This window comes from Carassius auratus, chromosome 40 (genome assembly GCF_003368295.1).
Source record: "Carassius auratus strain Wakin chromosome 40, ASM336829v1, whole genome shotgun sequence".
In the NCBI taxonomy this organism is placed as follows: domain Eukaryota; kingdom Metazoa; phylum Chordata; class Actinopteri; order Cypriniformes; family Cyprinidae; genus Carassius; species Carassius auratus.
The window spans coordinates 2,861,043-2,888,342 of NC_039282.1; the positions used below are offsets into that span (position 1 = coordinate 2,861,043).

Here is a 27,300-nt window from a genome sequence, read left to right on the forward strand (position 1 = left end):
CATTGTGTGTGAGTGGTTGTAAGGAAGAAACCCAGCTATGGCGTGAACATCATTATCTGAAAACTGATTTTGTTTTATTTCTCTGCTCACATAAAAAAGTAAAGTCCTCTTAAAGTCCATGTGAATGTCTGGCAAAAAAGTGAAATTCCTCTTGGACGAGAGAGTGGGAAAGCGGGTCTCTTTTCTTCCCTCCCCTCTCTCCTGTCTTTCCTCCCTGCATGTCTCATTCTATTTCTCTTTCACTCACTCGCTTTCTTTCTCTGGCAGCACTCAGCTTTTTTGGCAGGAGTGACCAGAATAAAAGCAGCAACACCAGACATAGAATAGAAAAAAGTGCAATGATCCATCGAACCAAATGCTTTGCTTTCCTAATTACTTTGTGTCCCGTATCATTTTCTCCCACATACCCCCTCCCCCTTTCACTTTTTTTTTTTTTTTTTTTTGAGACATTTTTGAAGTGGTAATTATCTCCTGGAGAACAAAACCAGCTGATTCAGGGAGGGCCAGTGCATTTTAGGGAGAGATGGCTAACAGGAGGGTTGTGTTGCTCCTTCTCGGATTCATCCTCACAATACAGCTGAGTCCTTCACTGCAAGGAGGTAGGTGTGCACTTTGATGACTCATATAGGAGGTATATCCTGAGAAACATTACTGGTGTAGAAGGAACTCTATAGACTTATTTTTCTTCATATTTTGTAGCAACCAGAAGTGTGAATTCTGCAGAGAGTAAAGTCAGAGGACTTGTGCAAACGATAGGCGCTGCAGGTGGTCATGTTTACTACTGATTTTAGTTGTGAATTTTCACTGGAGGTTAAAGTATAGTAATAATATGTGAGCATGCTGGCATAACATGGAATATTACAAAGCAATCTTATACATATAATATTCATATCTATGATGCATAATTCAAAAATAAAAAAAAACTAATTGCAATTCAGAGAAATCCCTCAGATCTTGAGCATTACCACCAAGCCTGCTTGCTGAGGAATCCGGTTCACATTAATGAGAAACATTTGGAGTGGTGACATTCACATGATCCATATTTGAGTATGTTTTGCTTTTGCCTAATAGCATCCAGGTCATTTTCGAACTGAAAGAAGGAGGTCTTATTTCTGAGAAAAGATTTATTTGAGTAAATAAAGACATGATATAACCAGTGCTTTCGATACCTTAAAAAGTCTAGTAAGTCACAGGATTGGCATAATAAACCTTTGTGGTAATATAAATTCACTTAAGAGAGGCATAGAACTGATTGTAAATGCTTATTTAGGTGGTTTACAAACTACAACGTCCTGTCTTTTTCAATCAAATTCAAAGAATTCAAGCTTGCAAATACTGTAGTACAAACCAGCAAATGCAGGCTGCAGAGATTTTATAACGAAATGTCATAAACGTTAACTCAGCTACAGATGTTAGTTCTCCGCCTTCTTGTGCCAGAGTGCTCAAGTGGGAAAATGAATGTGGTCAGAATTGTTTCTCTTGAAGGCCATTCCCCGCGATCATAGAGTGCTTTGCTTTGCTGATGGGGAGGGTGATGAATTTTTTAATCGAAAACACAACTTCATTTCTGAAGACTACAGTGGGACTCTTTCTGTCAGGTTTTGTAGCTTTGACAAATTTAAAACTTTACGGTGGACATCACTGTCCACACTCAAAAAAACAGCTTGTTGGTCTAACTTGATAAAATTATGTTGCATATTTACACACATTTAAACCGATTTATTTTAACTTAAATTAAGTTAAATGTACTGATGAGTAAAATTCATGCTAATTTTATGAGATCACACCAATTTCATTTGACATATTCTGTGAATGTGCTCTGAACATAATTCACTCGTTGATCTAAATAGTGTTGTTGCTGTTTAGACTGGTGCTTTCGGGTAGAGTTGCATGAGTTTTCTGCATTTTTATGAAAATGGAAAGGCCTGTTAGAGTTTAAGTTTTTAATGTTTCGCTCTTTTGAACATTCAAAGGAGTTCAAACAACATAAAATTAAACCTTAAACACTGTGGTGAAGAATGGAGCCTGTGCTTAGGTTGTCAATAGCTATCATACATGCACGTAAATGTTTTATGATAATTTGATTAAGAACAGAAATGCTGACAACATAAACTTCTTAAATCGCATGCTGTCCCTCAAACAGATATATTTTTTTCATTGCTATGAGAATGTAACAGCCAAGATAACACTTTCTTACATAAGTAAAAAATTTTGCAGCATGCAAGTAATGATCATGTAAAAATGTTCACACAAACTCAACACAAACACAGCTCATGTAGCCTATGGCTTAACCACAGGGTGTATACTTCACCATAATGGTAACCTCAATAATCAACATAAAAATAGACTCTTTTAAATGTCAAAAATAACTAAACAACAAACTTTAATAGGTCTTTACCAAATAGGTCTTTCCCTTTACCAAAAACACATTAAACAGCACTTAATATCAACATTTATTCTCCTGGTCTATCCCTATGCAAAGCATGCTGGGAAATATAAATCTAATACCCAGTTTCAGTCACTGCAACATAAATTATTAACTTCAATGGTTTAAGTTAACATTTAACAAATGTAATTTCATTTAATATAATAAAATTGAGTGCAAAAACTGAGATTTATGTTGTTTTAGCTTAATTTAAGTAGACTGAGCAAATTACTAAAATATATAATTTTCTTTGAGTGCAGTGACCCATTAGGTCAGTGTCTTTGGCCGCAGACACCAGCAGCCTATGCTGCATGATGTTGCGCTCTCCTTAGAGCCTGGATTAGCAAGTACAAACTGTGGTATGGAGCAACGCAGTACAAGACAAGGAAGTCAAAAATCTCCAACTAGTTTTTTTATTGTTGTTATTTTTTTGGCCCCATCATTAAATTGCAGTTGTTTTAATGTTCTTGTTCAATGTTTAGTCGTGATTGGAAAGGATTTGTGTGGGTCTGTTCCCAGTTTCCAAACAAAGCCAGTGTATTTCACAATTTATTTATTTATTTATTTATTTTCACAAAAATAATTTATCCTGCACTAGCTGATATATGTGTTTCCAAGCTGTTCCTAAAAGAGAGCACTCCCAGCTCGTCTCACTGATGCTGAATAAATTTATGGAGAAATTCTGCTCTTGTTGCCTCGTAGGATCTGCAATTGTGATAAGTTTTCCATAAAAGCCGTCAGGGCCACGTCTTAATTTCAGCAGTCTGCCATTTTCGTTTTACTAATTGTACTTGAGGCCAAAAACAGCTCAACTATTTCCTCCATACATTGCATGACAAATTGCTGGCCTGTTAGACTCAGGACTGTCTGTAGGGCATCTGTGATATTTGCGCAGTGAGAGTGAAACGTGTCACAGTTCTGACTTAAGGCCCAACGCTAAGCATAAGGTAATGCCTTTTGTAGGATAAATCATATACAAACATTCAGTTAGATGAATTGACACAAATGAGCCTGAAGTCAACTCAAATTAACTCACTGAGAGATTTGTCATTGCTTTCCACAATGCACACATTGTCCTTTGAGTGCCTTGTTATCCAATGACCTCTGTACTGGACAGTTAGCAAAGTTCAGTGCCTGTGAGTCTGTTTGGACTGCTCGTGCAGGTGGAATGTTTTCTCTACTGGTGTGAGTGAGTTACAGGGCAGGTAGAAATTTGAGGGCATTGGGAAGTTACTATGTCACCAGAAATATTGCTGTTACTGTGATGGTTTAAGTCAAGCCTAAATGTCTCTCTTCTTCCATTCTTGCTAATTGGTGACAGTTTTGACATATGGAACAGTCTCTGTCGGAGCTTTGGGAATGTCATTTTGGAGCCAAAAGGCTCACATCATTCATTACATTGACCCCATAAAATGTTTATTCAAGGGCACAAGAGCACTCACCGTGAGACTTCATGTTAAACCATATAGTGTTAAAAATTATGCAATCACTGCTGTTGTGGAGTTATTATGTTGTGGGATCCCAGAGTCTGTTTGTTTTATTTGAACTGGCATTACGTCCAGTGTATCTAAATTGTTGATTGATTTTGTAAGCATACCTAAGCTGTTGGCAGTCACATCATACACAATGGAAAGCCTTTGGTGGAAGTAGCAATTATCATGTAACAGTTTTCCCCCTCACTCTCTTATACCCCCCTGTGGTAATTTATCACTCAGACATATGTCATACATGTAACCTTATGACAACCAATAATTTTGTGCAAAGTATCAGGTAACGGTGCCCTTTAAACACCATGGTTGGTTGTCTATTAGTGCAGTCGCTTCCAGTACTACTGCATGGCAGACGGGCCCCATGTCTCACTCCTGTAGCCAAAATAATTAGGCTGTTTTATGACAACAGCTTTTAAATTATATGCAAGCTAAGGGAGGAGAGCCAGGGCCAGATGAAAGGAAAGCGAGGACTTGCCTCCTTCTAGACTTGTAAGAATTAAGAAGCACTCATTTCACACAGCAAAACTTAAAGTAAGGGGAGCTTTTTAAAAGGCAAAAGTCTCTGGCTCAGAACATCAGTGGAGTTCAATCCATTAGGTCTCCTCCTCATTGACACTCAGCTGGCTCTACTTGAAGGTATATGAATTCATCCCCAGATCCGATGGCACACCTCTGCCGTCAGATGGGATTTTAATAAATTGCACCCCCCCCCACCAATTCCACAAATTCCCAATCTGATTAGCAAATCCTTCAGAGGTGCTCTAAGGCAAATGTGTGCTGGGAGTGCCTCTCTGGACTCCATCCTGGAGATCTTGCTTTCCAGAGCTGGCTGTACTCACTTGAAAGGAATTAATGTCTTGTGGAATGTCTAGTGGCATGTTGACTGATTTGAATTGAGCATGTGCCATGCTGTCTGCTGACTGGAGCCACTATTAACACTGCAAAGCCTGTGATAGACAATGAGCCAATCATGTACTTGCCGTGCACTATGGCAAGTTTATATGCGGTTCTAGCTGCCCAGCTAGAATTTTTTTTTGTTCTAAAAATGTTCTAAAAACATTCCCATGGAAGGTTTTTAACGGGTAGTTTTATTTTTGTTCCCAGAATGTTCTCTCAAAAGATAGGACAATGTTCTCTAAAAACATTCTAAACATTTTAATTAATAACATTATTAGAATATCATACCTTAACATTCTAATTAAGATTTAAGCAGAGGTTTTAGATGTTAATGTCTGTTTCAAAGTAATAGTTTGATTTGATGTCACCATAATGGTGGTAAGGCAAGGCTTTAGTTGTCCAATTTGACACTTGGATTGTCAGTGTTGTTCTTTAGCTGCTGTAATCTTTGTTAAGGCTAAAACCGCAAGACAACTTCTGGTTAGACAATGCTGGCTGCAAGTAAGGTGTCAATTGCATAATGTTTATGAAAGTGACACAATAGATCAACAATCTAAGACACAGCAGAGTTTACAGCAAATAGTTTAAAGGTCAAAAAACTTTCTTTGTCACACAAAATCAAGAATCAGTGTATGAATCTCAACAATGGTGAGATGCTTCATGCTGCTATGTATTCTGGGTACATCATACAAAACTCACCCAGAATGCATTGCAGCATGAAGCATGTCACCATTGTTGAGATTCATACAGTAATTCTTGAAGTATCTGTGTGTTTAAATCACCTGGAGTTCTTGAACAATGGATCTTAAATAGAACAGATTCAAATATTTATGATGTAAATATATAGGATCTTCAGCACATTTGTTGTAAACACTAATATTAAATGAATAAAATAGGATAGACTCCATATAAAAGCAGCTGATTAGATTGTTACATGGGAAAATGTGCAGAACATTTTTCTAACAGTTTTTGCCTTAACAAATAGAGTTACAGTGTTATTTTAAAAATTTTATTAACAGTAACACTGAAAAGAGTCATACTGTCTAAGTACTGATCACCATAATGGTGACTTCGAACTAAACTATTATTTTCAATAAACCGTCAACACCTCTTTTAATCTCAATAATAACTTTTTTACATTTATGACAGAAATAAATCTTGTTTGTAATAAGTTAAGTTGGTAATACTGTCATTGGAGTATTTACACTAGAGTTTGACACCAATCAGAGGTTGGGTTTACACTTTCAACCAACATCTGACTTCTGAGCAATGTCAGTCCACATCTAGTGTGATGGGAATCTTTATTAGAATGTTAGAGAATAATGTTGTAACAATGTTATCAATAGACATTTTTAGAATGTTTTTAGAGAATGTTATCCTACCTTTTAAAAGAACATTCTGGGAAGTTAAATAAAACTAGCCGCTGAAAACATTCCTAGAACATTAAAAATTTCTAGGTGGGTGGTTGCAGTACAGCCATGATTTTCACCAGCAATATTATACTTGTTATTAAGGTAGTTGTCTTAGCACATCATCATCTAATGCATATGCTGGAGACCAGCTATATATTGGGATTTTTGAAAGATAACAGATGGACACTACAAAACGTAACAGAGCAGGTCTGAAATAGAGATGAGCAAAAGCATTGTTCAACATATGAATCATGCTCATCTCATCTGAATCCCTGGTGCGGCTAGCCTGAAATAGCTCCCATGTTTCCTGCTCTTCAGTTAGTAATCCAGCATAAAGCACTTGTTGACTGATGTGATACTCTCTAAGTGGCCTTGTATTGAGAGAATAGCGCAGACCTGCAGAGAGAAGGCCTCTGTAGTGCGTTATATCATGACCTCAGCTCTCAACGCCATGCTCTATTGGCTCCTCCAGAGTTGGCTGTGGCTCTGTAGGAATGCTAGCAAAGATAAGTGGCTTCATTTAGCTATATTAATTTATACCTCCCCCTCATTCACAGGTCCGAGGCCGTTAACAGATCTGACAGTTTATCTCCCATATATTTGCCATTTTAAAACACAGCACACTTGCCACACACTCAAATACCCAATGGTTGCAGGTCGATCACGGTATGGCATTGCTGGTATATCAGCAAGCCTGATTTCACCAAGTACAACATGTTCCTGGATCAACATCCCAGTCAATCAATCAGAATAGAGATATAACTTTACAGAAAATATCTGTTTTAGGCTTACAACCAGAGTTAGGTGTTTGTTAATCAGCTATCATTTCCCACTTATTTTAGGAATAAATTATTGGTAGGGTTAGGTTGAGGGGTAGGGATTGGGTTAAGTCTTTTTTTGGACAATAATGTTGATCTAGGATCATCAGAAGATGTTGATCCAGGAACATGTCTTACTTGGCAAAATCACAGCAACCTGGGAAAACACAAGATATCAAGGCCATTCTGCTTAAAGCAAGGTGCTGTAAACCGTAACATGAGTTTGAATTTAAAATCAGGCTCTTTAGAGTGGTCTATAACCCCAAATTCCAGTGTGGGTAAATGTCAAAGTGTGAGTCCTGTCTACTTCCACCAAGAGAAGATGGAGCCAGGATTTAAATAAAGACCTGCACTTAAACCAAATCATCTGTTCCAAAACCAGCCCCGATAGCTGATAGCTCATAACAGCCAATGACGGGAGAGTGCATGGATAGGGTTTCTTACTGGATTGTGCTTGGCCATGAGGTTAGGTCTTGATCTGATATCTGGTCTTCAAACAATCATAATGCAGAGGCCACAAAGTGAGCCTGGAAAATCCAGTCTCCATTTTAGAGATATTCAGTTAAGTACATTATTCAAGTACTTTACTGGAGTAGTTTTTACTTCACTACATTTCATTAAACTTATTGTTACTCCTTATAATACATGCTCCGATACACAGAAGCGGTGTCTGAATTATGAATGAACTGATTATTTTCAATGTACCCATTAAATCAGTTTGCAAATCGCACAAAACGATTAATTCATGAATTGGAATGATCCGATTGCAGATGTTCTCAAGTCGAAAACCCCCTGATTTAATGTGAGTGGCCAGTGAAGTAAATTCACCAATAAGTACCGGGAGATCTTATAAGCAAACGCGCATCTGATGCTGTTAAAAGTAAATTACTAATGTTGAATTTTAGAATTAATTATTGTAACTGAAAATCATATTTAATTAAAAGCTGTCAGTTGTTTGTGAACTGAATCTGTTGCAAAGGGTGATCTGTTTAAGCCCACTGCTATGCATGAATACAATCACATTAACATCATAGTACCTTTTTAGTTAAAAAAACATTAAATAAAAAAACTCATGCATGTTCATTTTCTATGCTGCTGTAATGTTAGCAGTTTTACTAAAATGCATCTGTTTTTATATATTTTTTGAAAGCACTGAACGGCTGCTTTCCAGTCTCTCATGTGGATCCAACACAGAAATGACTAAAATTGTAATTCATCAGCCGGCTGCTAAAGGTTGGCTCCAAAAGGGAATCAGTACTATAGACACAGTCCCATGTTAAAACTGCCAACTTTACAGCAGAAATTTCTTTTTTTTTTACAGCTTGGTACAAAAAGTGGTCTATATACACAGCAAAATCCCCAGTATTTATTTAACACTTTGAGTGTGGACTCATATAAACACTGAAGCACTGTTAAAAGCAACACTGAAGCAGAATTGAAGTTAATGAGATAAATAAGAAGTTAATTGATTTATGATTGAGTGAGCGTGAGCATCACAACAATGGTGACCATCAAAAAAGCATGTTTTAGCCAATAAAAACTCATCCATGGCTCCCATCATGTGTTGTGCATGAATAAATTATGAGCTGAAGTGTCTTTTTAGCTTTTTATTCTAACTATATTTCATTTTTGCTGTTTTTATGTGAATTTTTAGTATCTAGTTTTGTGATGTTCAGAGTAGATCTGTTTATATGAATATGTTGTTTGTCACCATTGTTGAGATTCATGGGCTGATTCTTGTTATCTGTGTGTGCCTAACGACAAAAATGTTTGTAAAAAAAGAATAAAAATCACTTGCAAAAGATGCCTACAAAACAGTCAGTATAGAGAATATAGGGTTGCACTTTATTTTACAGTATGTGTACTAACGTACTAATAGTGTACTTACAGTGTATTTATCTAAGAAAGTTCTGGTAATACAAATTAACTACATGTGGTAGGTTTAGGGATAAGTTCAGGGTTAGTACCTAGTTATTACATAGCTATTGTAATTACTATAATAAGCACATAGTATGTACATGAGGAACAGGACTGTAAAATAAAGTGCTACCGAATACAGACTGTTTCATTGTGGAGTCAAAGCTGTTACAATCAATAATGGAGGTTTGACATAGAGGAAAGAGTTTAAATGAGCTCAGATATTCAGGTCAAACAACAATTACATTAAAACATAATCATCACCACTTGATGATTTTTGCTCTTGGCTTGTCAAACACATTTTTTAAAGCAAAAAGTCACAAGCCAAGATCCCAACTAAAGCAAACACTGACCACTTTAATGGTGACACACAAATTGTGATTTTTCTCGGTTGGTGATTCGGCTTGTCAACATCAGGTGTCTTCAATAGTGCTTAATCATAACTCAATTAACTTCTTAATTATCTCATTAACTTCAACTCTGCTTCAGTGTTACTTTTAACACTGCTTCAGTGTTTCTATGAGTCCACACTCAGAGTGTTAAATTAACACTGGAGATTTTGCTGTGTGTGGTGTTTCCCTTCCATATGAAATCTGTAAAGCATGTCCATTCCTATTACAGTAAGCCAACCAATGTGTGCTGTAGTTCACAGGGTATTTCATAGCACATTGCTAATGCTGTTTATAAAATTAATGGGATCGCTTGTCTCTTTCTGTATCGTTTGTGGGGTTAGCTGATACCTTCTCAGCCAAGGAAGAATAGAGGCAAATCAGACTGCCATCTTGCTGTCCAGTGACTTTGTATGACAGTCTGTGCATCATTTGCTTATTTGCCTTTGTATTCCTTAAAGTGAAGCTTGGCTCGTGTCTAGGAGAAGGAAAGAAGGGAAGGGTGTTTCCCCTCACAGAGATTTACTTTTCTAATTCTCAGGCTCTCATCCTTCAGCTGTTCATCATCCTCCTTTTTATTTTCTTCAAGATAGGAATCTAGTGTCAATATATGACAAAATATAGGCTTACCTACCACATTCTCAGCTAAGCATATGGTCCTTGAGTTCAAAATCATGGATTTATATGAAAATAAACCTACACAATCAGTACAATAATGATTAACCCCCCAAAATAAATAAATACAAATCTTTAGGAAGTCAGGCCACTCGCATGTGCTCACTTACAGGGTTTGCAGCTTATACTGTATGTATTTGAAATAAAACCTTTTTTGTCTTTCTTTCTTTTTGGAACTAATCAATTGAAGTGAATGATTGTTCATAGTGACTTCTGCATGCAATTAAGACAAATAAAAGGGTTAATTTGTGTCACTGCATAATTTCCATGCTGCTATGTGTGCTATGAATTTCGCTAATGATATCGCTGTAGATGAAGTGACCCCAACTAAGCAAGCCAGAGGCGACAGCGGCAAGGAACCGAAACTCCATCGGTGACAGAATGGAGGAAAAAACCTTGGGAGAAACCAGGCTCAGTTGGGGGGCCAGTTCTCCTCTGACCAGACGAAACCAGTAGTTCAATTCCAGGCTGCAGCAAAGTCAGATTGTGCAGAAGATTTGTACAATAAAGCCAACATTCAAACCTTTATAACATTTATTAATTTATAAGCTTACTGATATGATTTAGATGTCTTAAAATCATAATATTTCATCAGAGATTCCTTAATAAATTGGTGCCTTTATGAAGGGCCCTTATGAAATGGCAAAACAGCAGTTGCACTGGACTAAGACTACAGTCATAAATGTTACTCTTTATTCCTTTAAACACAAAGCTGTCCTGTTGCCATATTCTAGATCTACTGGACACTCCTATTTGTACAATTATTCATAACAGCTTTCTGTTTGTCTGCATGAAAACACTGAATGCCATTAGAAGAGCTAAAGTCATTAACAATTAGAGGAAAGGAAAATGAGCTTCACCATGACTGACTAAATGTGACCCTGGAGTACAAAACAAGTCTCAAGTCGCTGGGGTATATTTGTAGCAATAACCAAAAATAATTTGTATGCGTTAAAATTAGATTTTTTATTTTTATTTAGTAAATTTCCTACAGTAAATATAAAAAAAAAAAAATTTTGATTAATAATATGCATAGCTAAGCATGTCATTTGGACAACTTAAAAGGTTATTTTCTCAATATATAGATTTTACAATATTTAGATTTATATAGAAACTTATTTATTCAGCTTTCAGATGATGTATAAATCTAAATTTCAGAAAATTGACCCGTATGACTGGTTTTGTGGTCCATGGTCACAAATATGAGTGCTACTGCACTGACTTAAACACTTGACATATGTAAAAAGTGAAAAACTTGAACTGTTTGTTTACATCTTCGTTTTTTCAGCAAATGTAAATTTAAACATAGCTTACTTAAAGAATATTTGCCTTTTATCATTTGGTAATTCAGGTTTCCTCGGAGAGAGGATCAGGTGAGGCTGCACCACAGCAGTGGCTCTAAAGGTCACTGAGGACAGCCAACTCACTGTAGACGCTAACAGCTTGTTGCAGACAGGTATCTAAGAACAAAATCTGCTCTCACCACTCCAACAGAGAGAGGAAATCCTCTGTTTGAGGCCGATACCAGGCTGTGGCATGTTACCGTGGTGATCAGTCACTTCCTGTCCATAGTGTGGATTTCTCTTTGTACTAAGCAGCCGGCTAAAAGGTGGTTATATTTTCAATGGGGATCAGCATCATGCTGTCCATTTACTCAAATGTTCCACCGGACTTGAAAGCACGCATCAACACTTTCCCTCTTGAAGTGTGTGCTTCTGTTCCCAGTTACATTAAATAATAATTGTTTAAAAAACTTTGAACCTGAAATTAGTGTTTAAAACTAATAATAATAATTCACTGTAAATGAATTAGATATGAGTATTCCTAACAGAAACCTACCATTTGACTGTATATGCCCTTTACATTATTACAAACTCTGGCTAAAACCTATAAATACAGCTCTGTTAAGAAGTTCAGTAACATCGAGACTTATAAGAAAAACATAATATAGAACAAATGCTTGATACTCAAGTGTTATTTTATTTCGATTCTGAAGCCCACTTTAAATTCAAACTGCTCAGAATTAAAAAAAAAATCAATAATTTACCCTCCATAACCAGTAATTTAAAGGAAATAGTAAAATTTGCCTCTCATGACAATTGTCCAATTTACAAAATGTATTTGCTAACCCTAAAGACCTAGATGCTGCACAGAAAAAACAAATCTGAGTGAAATGAACTCTGCTGGGAGTACATGTGAGACCACACTCAAGAGTGTGAAAGTGTTAAAATAGGAGTGTTAAATTAACACTGAAGCTGAGTTAAAGTTAATGAGATAATTAACTGATTAATTGAGGGATGATTGACCATTATTGAGGAGACCTGATGCTAACATGCAGAATCATCAAAGACGAAAATCACTATTTTAATGGTGTCTCCATTATAGTGGTCAGTGTTTGCTTTAGTTGGGCTCTTGACCCCTAAAATGTTAAAATTAGTTTTTAGCTGGATGTTATAACTGAGTTATAAAGCTGATGGATAAGCAAAGACTATTGTAATTACTGAATTGAAGTTGCATTGTTGATTATTGCAGCCCAATGATTCTTCGACAAAGCATTTCCAGCATTTTAAATACAATCTGAGGAATTTCTTAAAAGTTGTTTGTTCAAAAATCTTTCAAAGGAGTCCGATAGACGTGCAAACATCAAGAATCAACCTGTGAAAATCAAAAAAAAAGAAAGTTGCAGTGTATTCCGGGTATCAACCTATCAAAATTCATTCATGGCTCCCATGATGCATTGCGGTATGAATAAATTATTAGCTGAATTGTTTCAGTAGTTTCCTTTATTCTTACTATTCTATTTATGTTTTTCGTGTTACTTTTAGTAGTTTGTTAATGTTTAGAGTTGTTCTGTTTTTCTGAATATGCTGTTTGTCACCGTTGTTGAGATTCCTACACTAATTTTTGATATATGTGTGTGCCTAAAATACACATTTTTTTTATATCAGAACAACTTTAAAGAAATCATTTTAATCAACGGATACTGTACAATCACAGGGTTGTTATAATCAATGATATCAATCAAATTTGTTTAGGCTTTAATTGAGTTTGGCGATTCAGGTCAAATGGCCATGTTTTGACTTTTTTTCTTGTCTGCTTGTTACAATTCAGTTGTAACAGCCGAACCAAATCTGACATTACAAATTTAAGGCTCAAGAACCCAGCTAAAGCAAACACTGACCACTATAATGGTGACATAAAATAGTGATTTTCATCTTTGTTGATTCTGCATGTTAACACCAGCTCTCGTCAATAATGGTCAATCATCCCTCAATTAATCACTTAATTATCCAATTACCTTTAACTCAGCTTCAGTGTTAATTTAACACTCCCATTTTAACACTTTCACACTCTTGAGTGTGGTCTCACATGTACTCCCAGCAGAACAAACAATTCAGCTAATAATTTATTCATACCACAATGCATCATGGGAGCCATGAATGAGTTTCTATAGGTGGCACCCAGAATGCATTGCAACATTCTTTTATTGATTTTCACAGGTTGATTCTTGATGTTTGCATGTCTAAAGGAAAGACTCTTTTGAAAGATTTTTGAACAAACAACTTTTAAGAAATTCCTCAGATTGTATTTAAAATGCTGGAAATACTTTGCTGAAGAATCATAGGGCTGCAATAATCAACAATGTAACTTCAACTTTAATTCAGTAATTACAATAGTCTTTACTTGTCCATCAGTTTTATAACTCAGTTATAACATCCAACTAAATCCAACTTAACATTTTAGGGGTCAAGAGCCCAACTAAAGCAAACACTGACCACTATAATAGTGACACCATTAAAATTGTGATTTTCATCTTTGTTGATTCTGCATGTTAACATCAGGTCTCATCAAAAATGGTCATCCCTCAATTAATCACTTAATTATCCAAATACCTTTAACTCAGCTTCAGTGTTAATTTAACACTCCCATTTTAACACTTTAACACTCTTGAGTGTGGTCTCACATGTACTCCCAGCAGAGTTAATTTCACTCTGGATTTTTTGCTGTGTGTACACCAGCACAGTAATGATAAGCTCATATACTTATAAAATGAATGGAAAATAGTAATTTCTGAAAAAAAATCATTCAATTTTGCAAGTGCCTCTATGAATTTTAATGTTATTAAAGTAGATAGGTGATTGCAGGTGCCAAATTGACTCGTATTAGTATTGAAAATTATGTTATATTGCATTACACACTAAGGCTAGTTAATTCTTCCCCACAATATGATACAATTCAGTTTACTGTTACTCATATCAGCACATCATGTGGACACATAGAGCACACAAATGGCACCATTTCCTGCAGGTTTCTTTCAAAAAAACTTGCACCACTGTGAAGGCAAATGAAAACCCGACTTGTAAGATGACGTTTATTTCCAATAGCAAAAGTGTAGCCTGCCTTAGACTAAACATTTTGTGTCACCCCTAATCATGTTTTGAAGCTGTGTGATAATGTTCTGTCCTTGCAAAGCGTGTGAAGGTTTCAGCAAGATGACAGTATATGTAAACTTTCCACTAGCTTATTAAAGATCTTTGTTCCATTTCTTCACTGCCTCATCTGCAAGTCAGTGCCAGGGCAATTCACAGCATGCCTTTGTAGTTTTAATCTCAGTAACTGATCTGCTGATTAAGAATGATTCTTCCCATGTGTGGCTTTCTCTTTCACATGACAACACCACTGTAAAAAAATTTGCCGTTAAATAACAGTAATTTACTGGCAGCAGGGGTGCCAGTAAAGTACTGTTAATTTACAACTCTCAACCATTAATTTACCACTCTTAATTTTTTACAGTATATACAGTATTTTACCGTAAATTCTACTATGCACTGTTAAAAATCGCTGTAAAAAAACGGCCAAATTTCGACAGTAAAATACTGTTTTTCATTTAAACAGTGCATTCTGGGTAATATTCATCGTTTTTGAGAAGTAGCCTGCTGCTATATATCGTAAAATAACAACATTCAAATTCGACACTCAGCGGCTGTGTTTCAAATCACACCCTACACCCTCATTCACTATTCCCTACATGAGTTTACTAATATAGTCCACCTGACAGAGAGAATGAACACTAATGAGTGAATTCAGACAATGATCAACAGCTGCTGTTAATGAGTAGAATCACTGAAGAAGAAAAAAACATAACAAGACAAACACATGTAATACAACTGACTTCAGCCACAGCCTTAGATGAAATCAACTGAAGATTTAAACGATCAACAAACAGCTTCACCAACTTCACACATTACTAACCAGACTGACTTTATTTCTGTCAGATCAGAGAACAGAGATCAAAAGATCTTATTGAGAATTAAAGAGATTTAGATGATAATGTTACTGTTTCGTTTAGCGTCACCATTGTGGAGATCAGTGTTTGCTTTAGTTGGGCTCCTGACCATTGACTTTTACACTTTACATTTTGTTTTATTGCTGTATTTGTATCTTTATGATGCATCTGTTACAGCAGTATTAATTTTGATAGTCAAGTGATTATGGTTGTTTCTAACAGGCGTGATCTAATAGACTGACTTAAAGTGTTGCTATAATAATCAAATATTAATTTGGTGTTGAAATATTTGAGTCAATGACACTTCAATTTAGTAAGATTGAAAAGTAGTGAGATAACAAGTATTTATGGATTTAACGACTAGTTTTAGTTAAAAAGTATTTCGGGCAGCAGTCCCCACAACACTCAAAGAGAGAAATCAACAATCAGCATATGAATCTCAACAATGGTGACAATCAAAAGGTTCATGATGCAATGCATGCTGGGTACCAGCACAGGATAAAACTCATCCATGATTCCCAGCATGCATTGCTGCATGAATAAATTATGCCCCTGAATTGTTCACTTATTTTCTTGAATTCTTATGTGCTTATAATTTTGCATTTGTTTTAAGTTTTAGTAGCATGTGTTGTGATGTTCAGAACTGATCTGTTCATTTATTTTGTGGATTGTCACCATTGTTGTGATTCATACGCTGATTCTTGATATTTCTGTCTAAATTTCAGCAAAGGTTTTTTTTTTTTATTTATTATGAGTGACATTTTCTTAACAGTCTTTCATAACTTATGGCTCAGCAGTGTTCCTTCTCATGCTGTAGTATCAATATTCAATAAGAGAAGAGATATGGGATTAGATCAGAAATAATAGTATTTGTTCTTGTCAATCTATAAACAACAATATCAGATTTTTTTCCTTCTGTGTACTTTTATTTTGCTATAACAGGTTCCAAAGGCGCATTGTTACAGCATTAAAAAAAAAAAAAAAACCTTAGTTGTTGAAAAGCCATCACGTTCAAGAGCCCAACTAAAGTAAACACTGATCTCCATCATGGTAGTGAAAAAAACACCTAAACCTATTTAACTCTCCACAAGTCAAGGAAAAACAGTAATATACTGTAAAATGTAAACGTCAGATTTACCAAATGAAAAATAAGTTAATTTAACTAAAATATTTGTGAACATCCATAGAAAAAAAATTAGGCAAAGTCATACACTGATAATGAGAGTAAATACTGAACTTGACTGTATTAATGTGTGTTTGCACAAGAGAGATCGTTTAGTTTAATGTAGTTTTGTTGTTCACCATTGTGCTGTAGAGTAGAGCCTGTTCTTCAGTCAATGATGAGCCACAAATTCTGATCTTCTGCTGCTTAATATAAAGGCAGTAAATGTGGAGTCGCTGATACAGTGGTGATCTCTTTGTTAAGTACTTCAGCACATACATGTGTAATACAGCTGACAATGAGCTGCAGTCATTTGAGTAAAAGTCATGTATTTAGTTACTTTATTACTGCACATTAAGTGTAAGAAATATTCCTTCTCAGTGGACTCAAATGAAATAAGTTCATAGTACTAACATCGTAGGAATGCTAGTTTAAAAACTCGAACTGTTTGAAGCAGTGGGAGTGGAGTTAATTTCCATGGTAGAATTTACGGTAAAATACTGTTAAAAAATAAGAGTGGTAAATTAATGGTTAAGAGCTGTAAATTAACAGTACTTTACTGGCGCCCCTGCTGCCAGAAAATTACTGTTATTTAACGGCAAAAATTTTTACAGTGTGGGAATTAACTCCACTCCCACTGCTTCAAACAGTTTGAGTTTAAAAACTAACATTCCTACGATGTTAGTACTATGAACTTCTTTCATTTGAGTCCACTGAAAAGGAACATTTCTTAATATAAAACTGCAAACACTTAATGCATGACTTTTACTCAAATCACTGCAGCTCACATGTATGTGCTGAAATACTTAACACAGAGATCACTACTGCATCAGGAGAATCCAAATTTACTGTTTTTATATAAAGCAGCAAAAGATCAGAATGTGTGGGTCATCATTGACTGAAGGCTCTACTCTCCAGCACAAATGGTGAACAACAAAACTACATTAAACTACATAAAACTCTCCTTTGTGCAAAAACACAATACAGTTGAGTTCAGTATTTACTCTCATTATCAGTGTATGACTTTGCATAATTATTTTTGTATGGATGTTCACAAATATTTTAGTTAAATTAACTTTTTTTTTTTCATTTGGTAAATCTGACATTTACATTTTACAGTAACGGCAACAAACTGTAGAAAAACTTTTTTTTTTTCTGGCAACCATTAATTTACGGCAACAAACTGTAGAAAAACAGTTATTTACTGGCAGCAGGGGTGACAGTAAATAACTGTTTTTCTACAGTTTGTTTCCTGTAAATTAATTACAGTTTATTACTGTTAAATTATATTTCATGCTGTTTTTTCTTCATCTTAAATCTTTAACCCTTTAAACCCAACAACAAAATCCTCAGTTTTAAGTGAACACTTATAATGTGTACACACTACAGAGTGTTTGAGTTACACTGAATTAGTGAAGTTAATGAGATAATTCTGTGATTGATGATTGAGCATTAGTGATGAACACCTGCTATTAACAAACAGAATGATGGACATCAGTGTTTACTTTAGTTGGGCTCTTGAACGTGACTTTTCAACAACTGAGTTTTTTTTTTTTTTTTTTTTTTTACATGCTGTAACAATGCATCTTTGGAACTTGTTATAGCAAAAAAAAAAAGGTCAACCGAAGAAATAAATCTGGTATTGTTGTTTCTAGATTGACAAGAACAAACACTCTATTATGTCCCTTCTCTTACTGAATATTGATACTACAGCAAAAGAAGAAACACTGCTGAGCCTTAAATTATGAAAGACTGTTAAGAAAATGTAATTCATAAAAAAAAAAAAAAAAAACCTTGGCTGACATTTAGACAGAAACATCAAGAATCAGCGTATGAATCACAACAATGGTGACAGTCCACAAAATAAATAAACAGATAAGTTCTGAACTTCAAAAACAGCTTCTAAAACTTAAGACATAAGCAAAGTTATAAGCACATAAGAATTCAAGAAAATAAGTGAACAGTCGAGGGGCTTAGTTTATTCATGCTGCAATGCATGCTGGGAGTCATGGATGAGTTTTATCCTGTGCTGGTACCCAGCATGCATTGCATCATAAACCTTCTGATTGTCACCATTGTTGAGATTCACATGCTGATTGTTGATGTCTCTCTTTGAGTGTAGTGTACAGTGCTGCCCATAATATTTAAAACTCAAACTGTTGTTAAATCCATATGTTCTGGTTATCACATTACTGTTCAATCTTATAATATTGAAGAAACAAAAAAAATAAATAATAATATTTCTTTACAATAGCAAAACTTTAAGTCAGTCTAGTAGATAATGCCTGACAGAAACAGCCATAATCACTTGACTATCAATATTAATGTTGCTGTAACAGATGTACCATAAAGATACAAATACAGCAATGAAACAAAATTTAAAGTACAAAAGTCAAGGGTCCCAACTAAAGCAAACGAAACAGTAACATTATCATCTAAATCTCTGTAATTCTCAATAAGATCTTTTGATCTTTGATCTCTGATCTGATAGAAATAAAGTCAGTCTGGTTAGTAATGAGTGAAGTTGGTAAAGCTGTTTGTTGATTGTTTAAATCTTCGGTTGATTTTATCTAAAGCGTGGCTGAAGTCAGTTGTAGTTCTTGTGTGTGTCTTTTTCTCTTTTTTCTTCGGTGATTCTACTCGTTAACAGCAGCTGTTGATCAGTGTCTGAATTCACTCATCAGTTTTCATTGTCTCTGTCAGGTGGACTATTTTAGTAAACTCATGTAGGGAATAGTGAATGAGGGAGTAGGGTGTGATTTGAAACACAGCCACTGGCATGTATACTCTTTATATATACTCTTACTGAATAACAAACGGTATTTGTGCAGCTCCATAATAAAAGACCATGCTTACTGCATTGCTGATAATTAACAAAAAAAGAAAGCTGGGACGTATGGATTTGATTAAATGGCCTTCGAGGAAAATGCAAAAGATATTAAAAAGCTTTGTCTTCATAGGGTCTGTTCACATTCTCCATCACAATTTTGTAATGCAAACTGGGTCTGGCTTCGAAAATTTAAAATCATATCAGTTGAAAACAAAATCAGTTGTCTAAGATTACTGTGCCTTTTAGTGTTCCTCGTAAAGGGCAGATGTATCAATACTCAAAACCAGCAATGCAGCAACTGGCTGGCGGTAGTCTCAGCATCACACGTCAGGCCACAGACCGTTGGCTAAATGTCTGATGCATAATACAAAAGTGGAAACACTTCAGGAGTGTCGAAGTCATCATCGGATTGGTTGAATTCTGCAGGATTTCTGGGAGACGTTTGTGTCGCATTCTTTAAAGGGGGGGGGGGAGGTGAAATGCTCATTTTCACTCAATATCCTGTTAATCTTGAGTACCTATAGAGTAGTACTGCATCCTTCATAACTCCAAAAAGTCTTTAGTTTTATTATATTCATAAGAGAAAGATAGTCTGTACCGATTTTTCCCGGAAAAACACGACCGACTGGAGGCGTGACGTGTGGGCGGAGCTAAAGAATCACGAGCGCCAGGAGGCTTTTGCGTTAAGAGCGTTTGGAAGCTGTGACATTACCTTGAGGAAAAAACCATCATCCAAAACAAACCATGGCTAACTGTCAGATTCAGCCGTTTATTTATGATCCAGAATCAGATCCCGAGGCTGAAACTGAACGAGAGCAGCAGCAGCAAGGACTCGCTCCGAGCGGGGCTCGAACCCAGGTCTCCGGCATGGGAGGCGGACGCACTAACAAGGAGGAAGAGATATTTTAAGCAGTTTTACTCACCGCCTGCAGTTCCAACACACAATCATGACCCTTTTTCGTTGGGATTGCATCATCCTTAAGAAATAAACGATACGCAAATCCGTCGTCAAACTGGGCCTTGTTTGTAAAACAAGCATCTTCGAAATGCAGGAAACAAACACAAACACTTGCACAACTCCGTTGATGCTCTGTAAAAATAAACTCCATCCACTGGTCCCTTAATGCTGTTTTTTCTTTGGTAATCTGTGCAGGGTTGTCTTGCCCTGGCAACCAAAAACACACTCCTTTTGTGACATTTCGCGACGTTCTCGCTCTGATCAGTGAATTTCTGTGCTCAGCCTCTCAGTGCTCTGCTATACGGGAATGCGCGCTCTTCCGGCAGACGTGCCCTTAGGACCCATATAAGGAAATTCCGCTCCATCTAACGTCACACAGAGCCATACTCGGAAAAAAAACTTTCCGAAACTTGTGACAAACAAGTTTGACAAAAAAGTATTTTTGGAACAGAAATACTCCTTCAAACGTACAACTTAATTTTTGAAACTTTGTCCATGTTTAGCATGGGAATCCAACTCTTTAACAGTGTAAAAAACTCAGTATGCATGAAATAGCATTTCACCCCCCCCTTTAACATTCCACCTGGAAACAAAGATACCGTGGCGCCATACCCCCTTACTAAAGTAGAAAGCCATCGTGTTTACTGTGATGATGAGTGCTTATCAGGATCAACTAAATGCTGGATTCTCAAATGTATGTGAAATATTTAAAGTTTGCAGCATAGAATCCTTAAAATACGTCAGAGAGTTTCAAGGCATTTCCATGCCTTGAAATGTGACAATGAATGATAAACGAACTGTGATTGTTTTTTTGACATGTCGTTCTCATGGGCGGGCCTTGGCTAATTAAAGCTGCCATAGATTCCAGACCTTCAGGCTGGCGGCAAGACAGCAACGTACTGACATCATATAATTAAAAAAGACACTTTATAAGGATACAACCAAAACTACATACATGTTAAAATGCTTTTATTGTATTTTATTTTACATGATTCCCAATTATTTATATTCATGATTTCTAGTATTTGTTCAGGTTTTACATTTTTATTTCACTGTTGTAATTAGCACACACACACACACATAAGATGCTATATAATAAGAAATATTATATAATATTAAGATCCTATAGTAATTCTATAGTATAGATGTATAGAATTACGCTTACGGACCTGTTGCTATGACAGCAACTCCAGGATTAGCTTCGAAGAACCAAATAATCAACAATCAAAACCATCTAACTGAGTAAACGAATTACGAAAAACGGGGACCTGGGGCCTGTACCATGAAGCCGGATTAGGTGGCTAGCCAGCTATGTTTCAGCTTAGTTTCCGCCAACCCTGGGTTTTAGGTACTATGAAAGTAGCTCGGCTTTAATCGGTGTTCGTTGCCATGGTATCTTACGCTGCACGGCTAACCTACTCCGGGGCAGGCTATGTTCTGTGTTAGAGATCTCAAACTGAAGCTGGACCAATCAGATGTGAGAGAAGTGACACATGTCTGACACAAAGACACTCCCCCAGTTTATATTGCTCTAAATTAAAGGTTACTAATGCAAAAAGAAATAAAAATAAAAATAAAATAGAAGTATGGCTTTAATGATAATTACTGAGTCATTTTATGATTTATATCATATTATCATTATTATTTTTATCTTTTACATGCAAGCAATTTTAATTTAACAGTTATTTTAAATCATTTATTTTAAATAAATATTAATGTATACAGATCATGTAATATAAAAAAGCTGTAGTATCTAAAGATTAAAAAAATAAAAAATCTGACCTTACATGTTCGAGTCTCTATATATTTGTAAATGTATAAACTAATTTAACAAGTTTCACTTGTCACTGCACTGAAAGAGCAAGACTATTTATTTTATTTGCCCTCCTTTATTTTTTATATGATTTTTACATTTGTCATATTCTTTAATCTCTTAACCTTAGGCAAAACATTTAACCTTTACTTTTGAATCTCGCTGGGTCTCTCGCGAGAAGTAAATCAAACTTGCTTTGTGTTGCAAGGCCATGATTGGCTGTTTGCCAGTGATGTCACACATTCATGTGCACGCGCTCCACAAACTCAGGATCAAAGCCTGAGTTGACAAAGAAAGTTGATGAACAGCATCATGGTACTAACAAAGCCGGATTGGAGAGGTTTGGATTTGTCAACACAAAACTAATCCTGTAACTCTGAATTTGTTCAGCTACCATCATGGTACAGGCCCCTAGTGTTTCAACATATTTACATATTATTTCAACAAATATATACTACTACCAATAAATACCAATAAAACTATTGCTATATCTTGCAATTAATATTTTAATAAATACAATGAGCAATGAATTAAAACTCATTTATGGATTTACAGATAAAGTCTGTATTTGTCTTTCAGTTTAAAGATATTTTGACAGGAATGCAGTTCCATCATTAACCTCTTTGTGATCCACATACTGGTAAAAAAATTATATCCTTAATACACTGTAAATTGCTTTGGAAAAAAGTGTCTGCTAAATGCATGAATGTAAATCCCTTATTTATGAAGCACTGAATTAGTTTAAATTTGTAGAGTCTACACAGCAAAATCTCCAGTGTTAATTTAACACTCTGAGTGTGGACTCATATAAACACTGAAGCAGTGTTAAAAGTAACACTGAAGCAGAGGTGAAATTAATGAGATAATTAAAAAAATTAATTGAGTTATGATTGAGCATTATTGAAGACACCTTAACAAGCAGAATCACCAACCGAGACGGGTTCGGGCTTAATTTCTATCATCTTACGCGGGCTCGGGCCGGGCTCGGGCTTGCGCTCCGGTTTGCGAGGTAAACGAGTGGTCATGTGATGTGTTTCGATTAGCGCGAGAAAGATGCGAAAATGAATGCTGAGCAGGTGTAAAGGAGGCTTGCCTCTGGTGATTACGTTTTGGTTGCACCAGCAACTAAAGCAAAGTCTGAGGTGTGGAAAAGTTTTAACCATGCTTATAATGAGAATAATGAGTGAATAATGACGCACCATCATGACGCACGCGCAGGAGCGCGCTGAAGACATCTACAGTGGATTCAATCATTTTCCTCCACATAAACATGTAGACCTAGCCTAATCTCTGTGAGTAAAGGTTTTTCAAATGATAACTAAATATTCATTGAGTCTTAAATGCATAATGTTGACAGAGTATTTACGCTAATGTTGGCATTATTCTTTTATTAAATAAAGCAAATCCGGTGGAGCCTTTATCTTAATTTCGTTATTGCCAAATACCCATCTTAATTTAAAATTTATCTTAATTTTTTTTTTTTTTAAATGACTCGTTTTTATTGGTGCGTTGGTCTATTTATAGGTTAAATGAGCCTATGTCTAGAATGCTGAGATGTTACGATGTGACACAGGACTTATTTTATTTCTTTATTCCAACTTCCAAGTGGTCTAGTCTACGTTAGTTATGAGTAAATTATGTTAAAACATGAATAAATTGCTCATTGTTGGCAAAAGGCAAAAGAGCTGTGTGCGTGTGCACATTAGAATAATGTCGGGCTGTAAACGGGTTCGGGCTTTAAAAAAGCTGTCAATCAAAATGTACTTGTAGGGCTCGGGCCGAAACCTGTCGGGCTCGGGTCCTGTCGGGCCTAACTTTTAAGGCCCGATTACAGCTCTAGTGGTCAGTGTTTGCTTTAGTTGCAACTTCAACTCTGCTTCAGTGTTACTTTTAACACTGCTTCAGTGTTTATATGAGTCCACACTCATTTTGCTGTGTAACCAATTCTTTTCACAATCAAATTAAGTTTGTGATTAAGTTGGCTGTGCAAAGCATTTGGTTTGTAAACATTTGATATACTGTTGATTTTTACATAAGGATACAGCTTTCAGGAAAAGCACTTTCCGCAAGCACTTAACCAGCCCAGACACACACACATACATACTCTGAAAAAGAGTTGTTTTTGCTCTCTGCATTTCTCCTCTTCTCTAGCTCACTTCCGAATCAAATTGATACAATTATTGAACTACTAAGAGTGACTTTCATCAGCTAAATGTTCAGAGAAATGCATTTCATGACCTTCAGTATTTTCAGAATTAGATTTCCTTAGAGACACAGCTTTTGTCTGAATTATTCTCCTTGCATGTCAGGCTTGGGAAACATGAAAGACAGACCCTGATGATGCTTGTTTTTCTGTTTCAGGGCTGTATGTGCCACCGGGTTCAGCTGGAGCAGGACCAGGAGCTGCTGGATTACTACCAGGCGCTGGACTTTACCCAGGTATAACCAACTACAGCCATGACCCGCTCACTACTTTTTTTTTATAGTTTATACCATATGACGAAATGACAATGGCTATGATGGTGATTGCGATTTTGATCAGAGCTCAATTAATGGATTTCTAATACAACATCTGATACTACTCAAGTGAATATCTTGTTGACTTGCTACTATGTGTCTCAAACAAAACTCTTGAAAGTTTAAAAGATGTGATGCATTTCACAAGCTTTGTGGTATCTGAGAGTAAAGCTGAACCATCTTCATCTTACATTTGACAAGATGCGAACTCTTGTGCACTGATAGTTCTTTATATCTTTACTGGTTTTAACAGGTGCTGGGACGTCCCAATACAAAGCAGCAAAAGCAGCAGGTAAGATCATTTTTGACCAATCTCATTGGCATTTTGAGTTATTCACAGATTCTGAAAGTGTAGTCTCCAAGCTTTCCAACGATGTGTAACACATGGAAATCTGATAATATTTGGAGAAGTTGTGGCCATTTGAAGGTAGTTACTCAAAAAAGCTCAAAAAGCAGAAAATAGCCTCTAAAGATTGTGCAGTTCTCATCTGTTCTCACTGCTGGGAGTGACAATAGGGCTCATTTACATCTATTTACATCTCATTTACATAAGCCATACCCCCTGTAAAGCTGCATGTTTGCATAGCAAAGACAGACACAATGGGAAAAATTGGGCGCATACTATTAATAATAAAGGATAATGTACATTGTAAATGTCAGTAATTTATCTTTTTTTACTTTTATAAAAATGATTTAGAGGCTGAAGTATATGAGTTTTCTCTTTTTATAAAACCTTTTTTGTCAAAACTCTATTTGAACTTGTGCATTGTAAATAACGTTGCAAGACACTCCTTTAAAATCTAGCCATCATTTTAAATGTTATTATTTTAATGTTTGCGTAAACAAAAAGTAAAACTTGTGGAATTGATTTCATTGTGTAGCATTAGGACTTTTTGAACAGGATTCTGTGATAACCGTGATCATTTTGGTCACTATAATAATGAAATGAAATTTTCATGCCATTTCATCTCTAGTTATGATCAACTATGATAAACTAAAATTCAAGGACTTAATGTGGGGACACATTTCGAGTGAGAGCAAGGTTACAACGTGTTACCTTGTAAAATGCATAGTTACAGTTTTCATGTGTCAAAGACAACTATGCAAAACCTTTTTTTTTTTGCATTTATTTTTGGCCATATAACAGAGGTCTGATATTATATTCCTCATTTTTCTGTTTTGCATAAAACTGAAGAATATTCGGTACATCCTATGCTGTATTCTAAAATGATCTGATATTAACTTTTGCATGGATTTTATTGAAAAGAGATTAGGCTCATGTAACCAGTCATTTCACAGTGCGTCTGTGAAATGCTGAGGTACCGTAGTAGTTTTGCACGCGTGAACACCATGGCAACGTACAACAAAAAATGACCTCAGGCAGGAAAGACTTAACGTAACGTGTAAATGCAAGTAGCTAACGTAAGGTCTAAACATGGACTAAACATGAGATAATGTCTATGTGTTATTAGAATGAACACAAAACGACAAACTTTGATGTTTATGGAAACTCACCCCATAAGAAACAGAAAAGTATTCTTGCAGATCTCGTTGCCTTCAATGAAATAAGTAACCATCTCCAAAGTTTGCACTGTGCGTCTGTTTGCCTCTAAATGTCCAATAATTTGCATGTCCTTCGTCTTTTTCCGCAGCTAAAGAATCCAGCCATATGTTGTACATAATGTCTGGAGAAAGCTTCTGGCTACCTTTCTCCTCATGTAGCATTTACAGTCAAAGTCATGGATTTTCCCCATTTCTTTGTCTTTATCCCCATCAAATGTTGCTATCGATACAGCCTTTGATATCTTACGGTCCAACTCGTCTGACACCAGTCCAATACATTCTTCCTCGTCTTCATCTTCGCTCAGTTGTAGATTAGGGATATTACACAGTCTTATTATGCTGCTTTCATAGTCGCTCAGATCATCTTCAGAATCAGTGAGCGCTTGTTCATAAGCATCCGGCTTGTCGAAGAAGTACTTCAAAACATTTTCTGTGTAACGGCCACGGTTCAGCTCGTCTGCGATCATCTTTGCTGCGGCTATCTTCATTGAGTTTTGATATCAGCTAGAGCCGGCCAGAGCACTGCATAATAAGTAGCCACGCTTCCCTCGGAGGGCGGGGGCAATAACAAAAGAAACAAAGCCGGCTTATCCAGTATGGAAATACACACAGACAATGATACGCCCCTACTGCGTGCTAGAATCTCAGAAAAACAAGCCGATTTCAACCTCAAAATGTACGCTTTTAAATATACCCATACTGCTATCTCAAACACGGATAGGCTTCTTTGTGAATTCAACTAACAGATTCTGCAAAAAAAACGAAAATCACCAATTTTGAAAAAAAAAAAAAACGCTTCTTTCTCATTTTGTTCGAAAGTTGTGCTGCCGACTTGTGTCACTGGTTTCCGTGATGGGTCACATTTTGCTTCGAGTATAAACACTGTAGGTTGATTTGAGTACATTGAGAACAGAAACCTGTATTGTTTCCCATCCTTCAGACCTCATTGACTAATTTTATTATCTGCTCTTTTACTCACTTATTCACTCACTCAATCAACCAACCAACCATCCAAACAGCCCAATGATCAATCAGCCAGATTCATGTATGTATTTGGCTGCAGTACAAGTGCCTTGTTTCAAGCCCTCTAAATCAGAATAGTGTTTTTCATGAGTTCCATCCTTTAAAATAAAATTCCAATATGATC

At 36.1% G+C, this 27,300-nt stretch overlaps 1 protein-coding gene across 35 annotated transcripts in view; it reads left to right on the forward strand.

Annotated features, from left to right (window-relative positions):
- The first annotated feature begins 244 nt into the window (after nt 1–244).
- The window catches only part of LOC113058246 (elastin-like), a 121,956-nt gene continuing 94,900 nt past the window's right edge, over nt 245–27,300 (forward strand). For 11 of the 35 annotated variants that reach the window (XM_026225982.1, XM_026225981.1, XM_026225984.1 and 8 more), the window contains exons 1-3: nt 250–599; nt 24,435–24,512; nt 24,844–24,882. In XM_026225982.1, coding sequence (XP_026081767.1) covers nt 524–599; nt 24,435–24,512; nt 24,844–24,882 — 193 coding nt within the window. In that variant the 5' untranslated portion in view covers nt 250–523. Of the gene's footprint in view, nt 600–24,434; nt 24,513–24,843; nt 24,883–27,300 lie in introns of all 35 variants that reach the window. The other 24 variants (XM_026225962.1, XM_026225973.1, XM_026225964.1 and 21 more) reach the window with 7 other exon arrangements.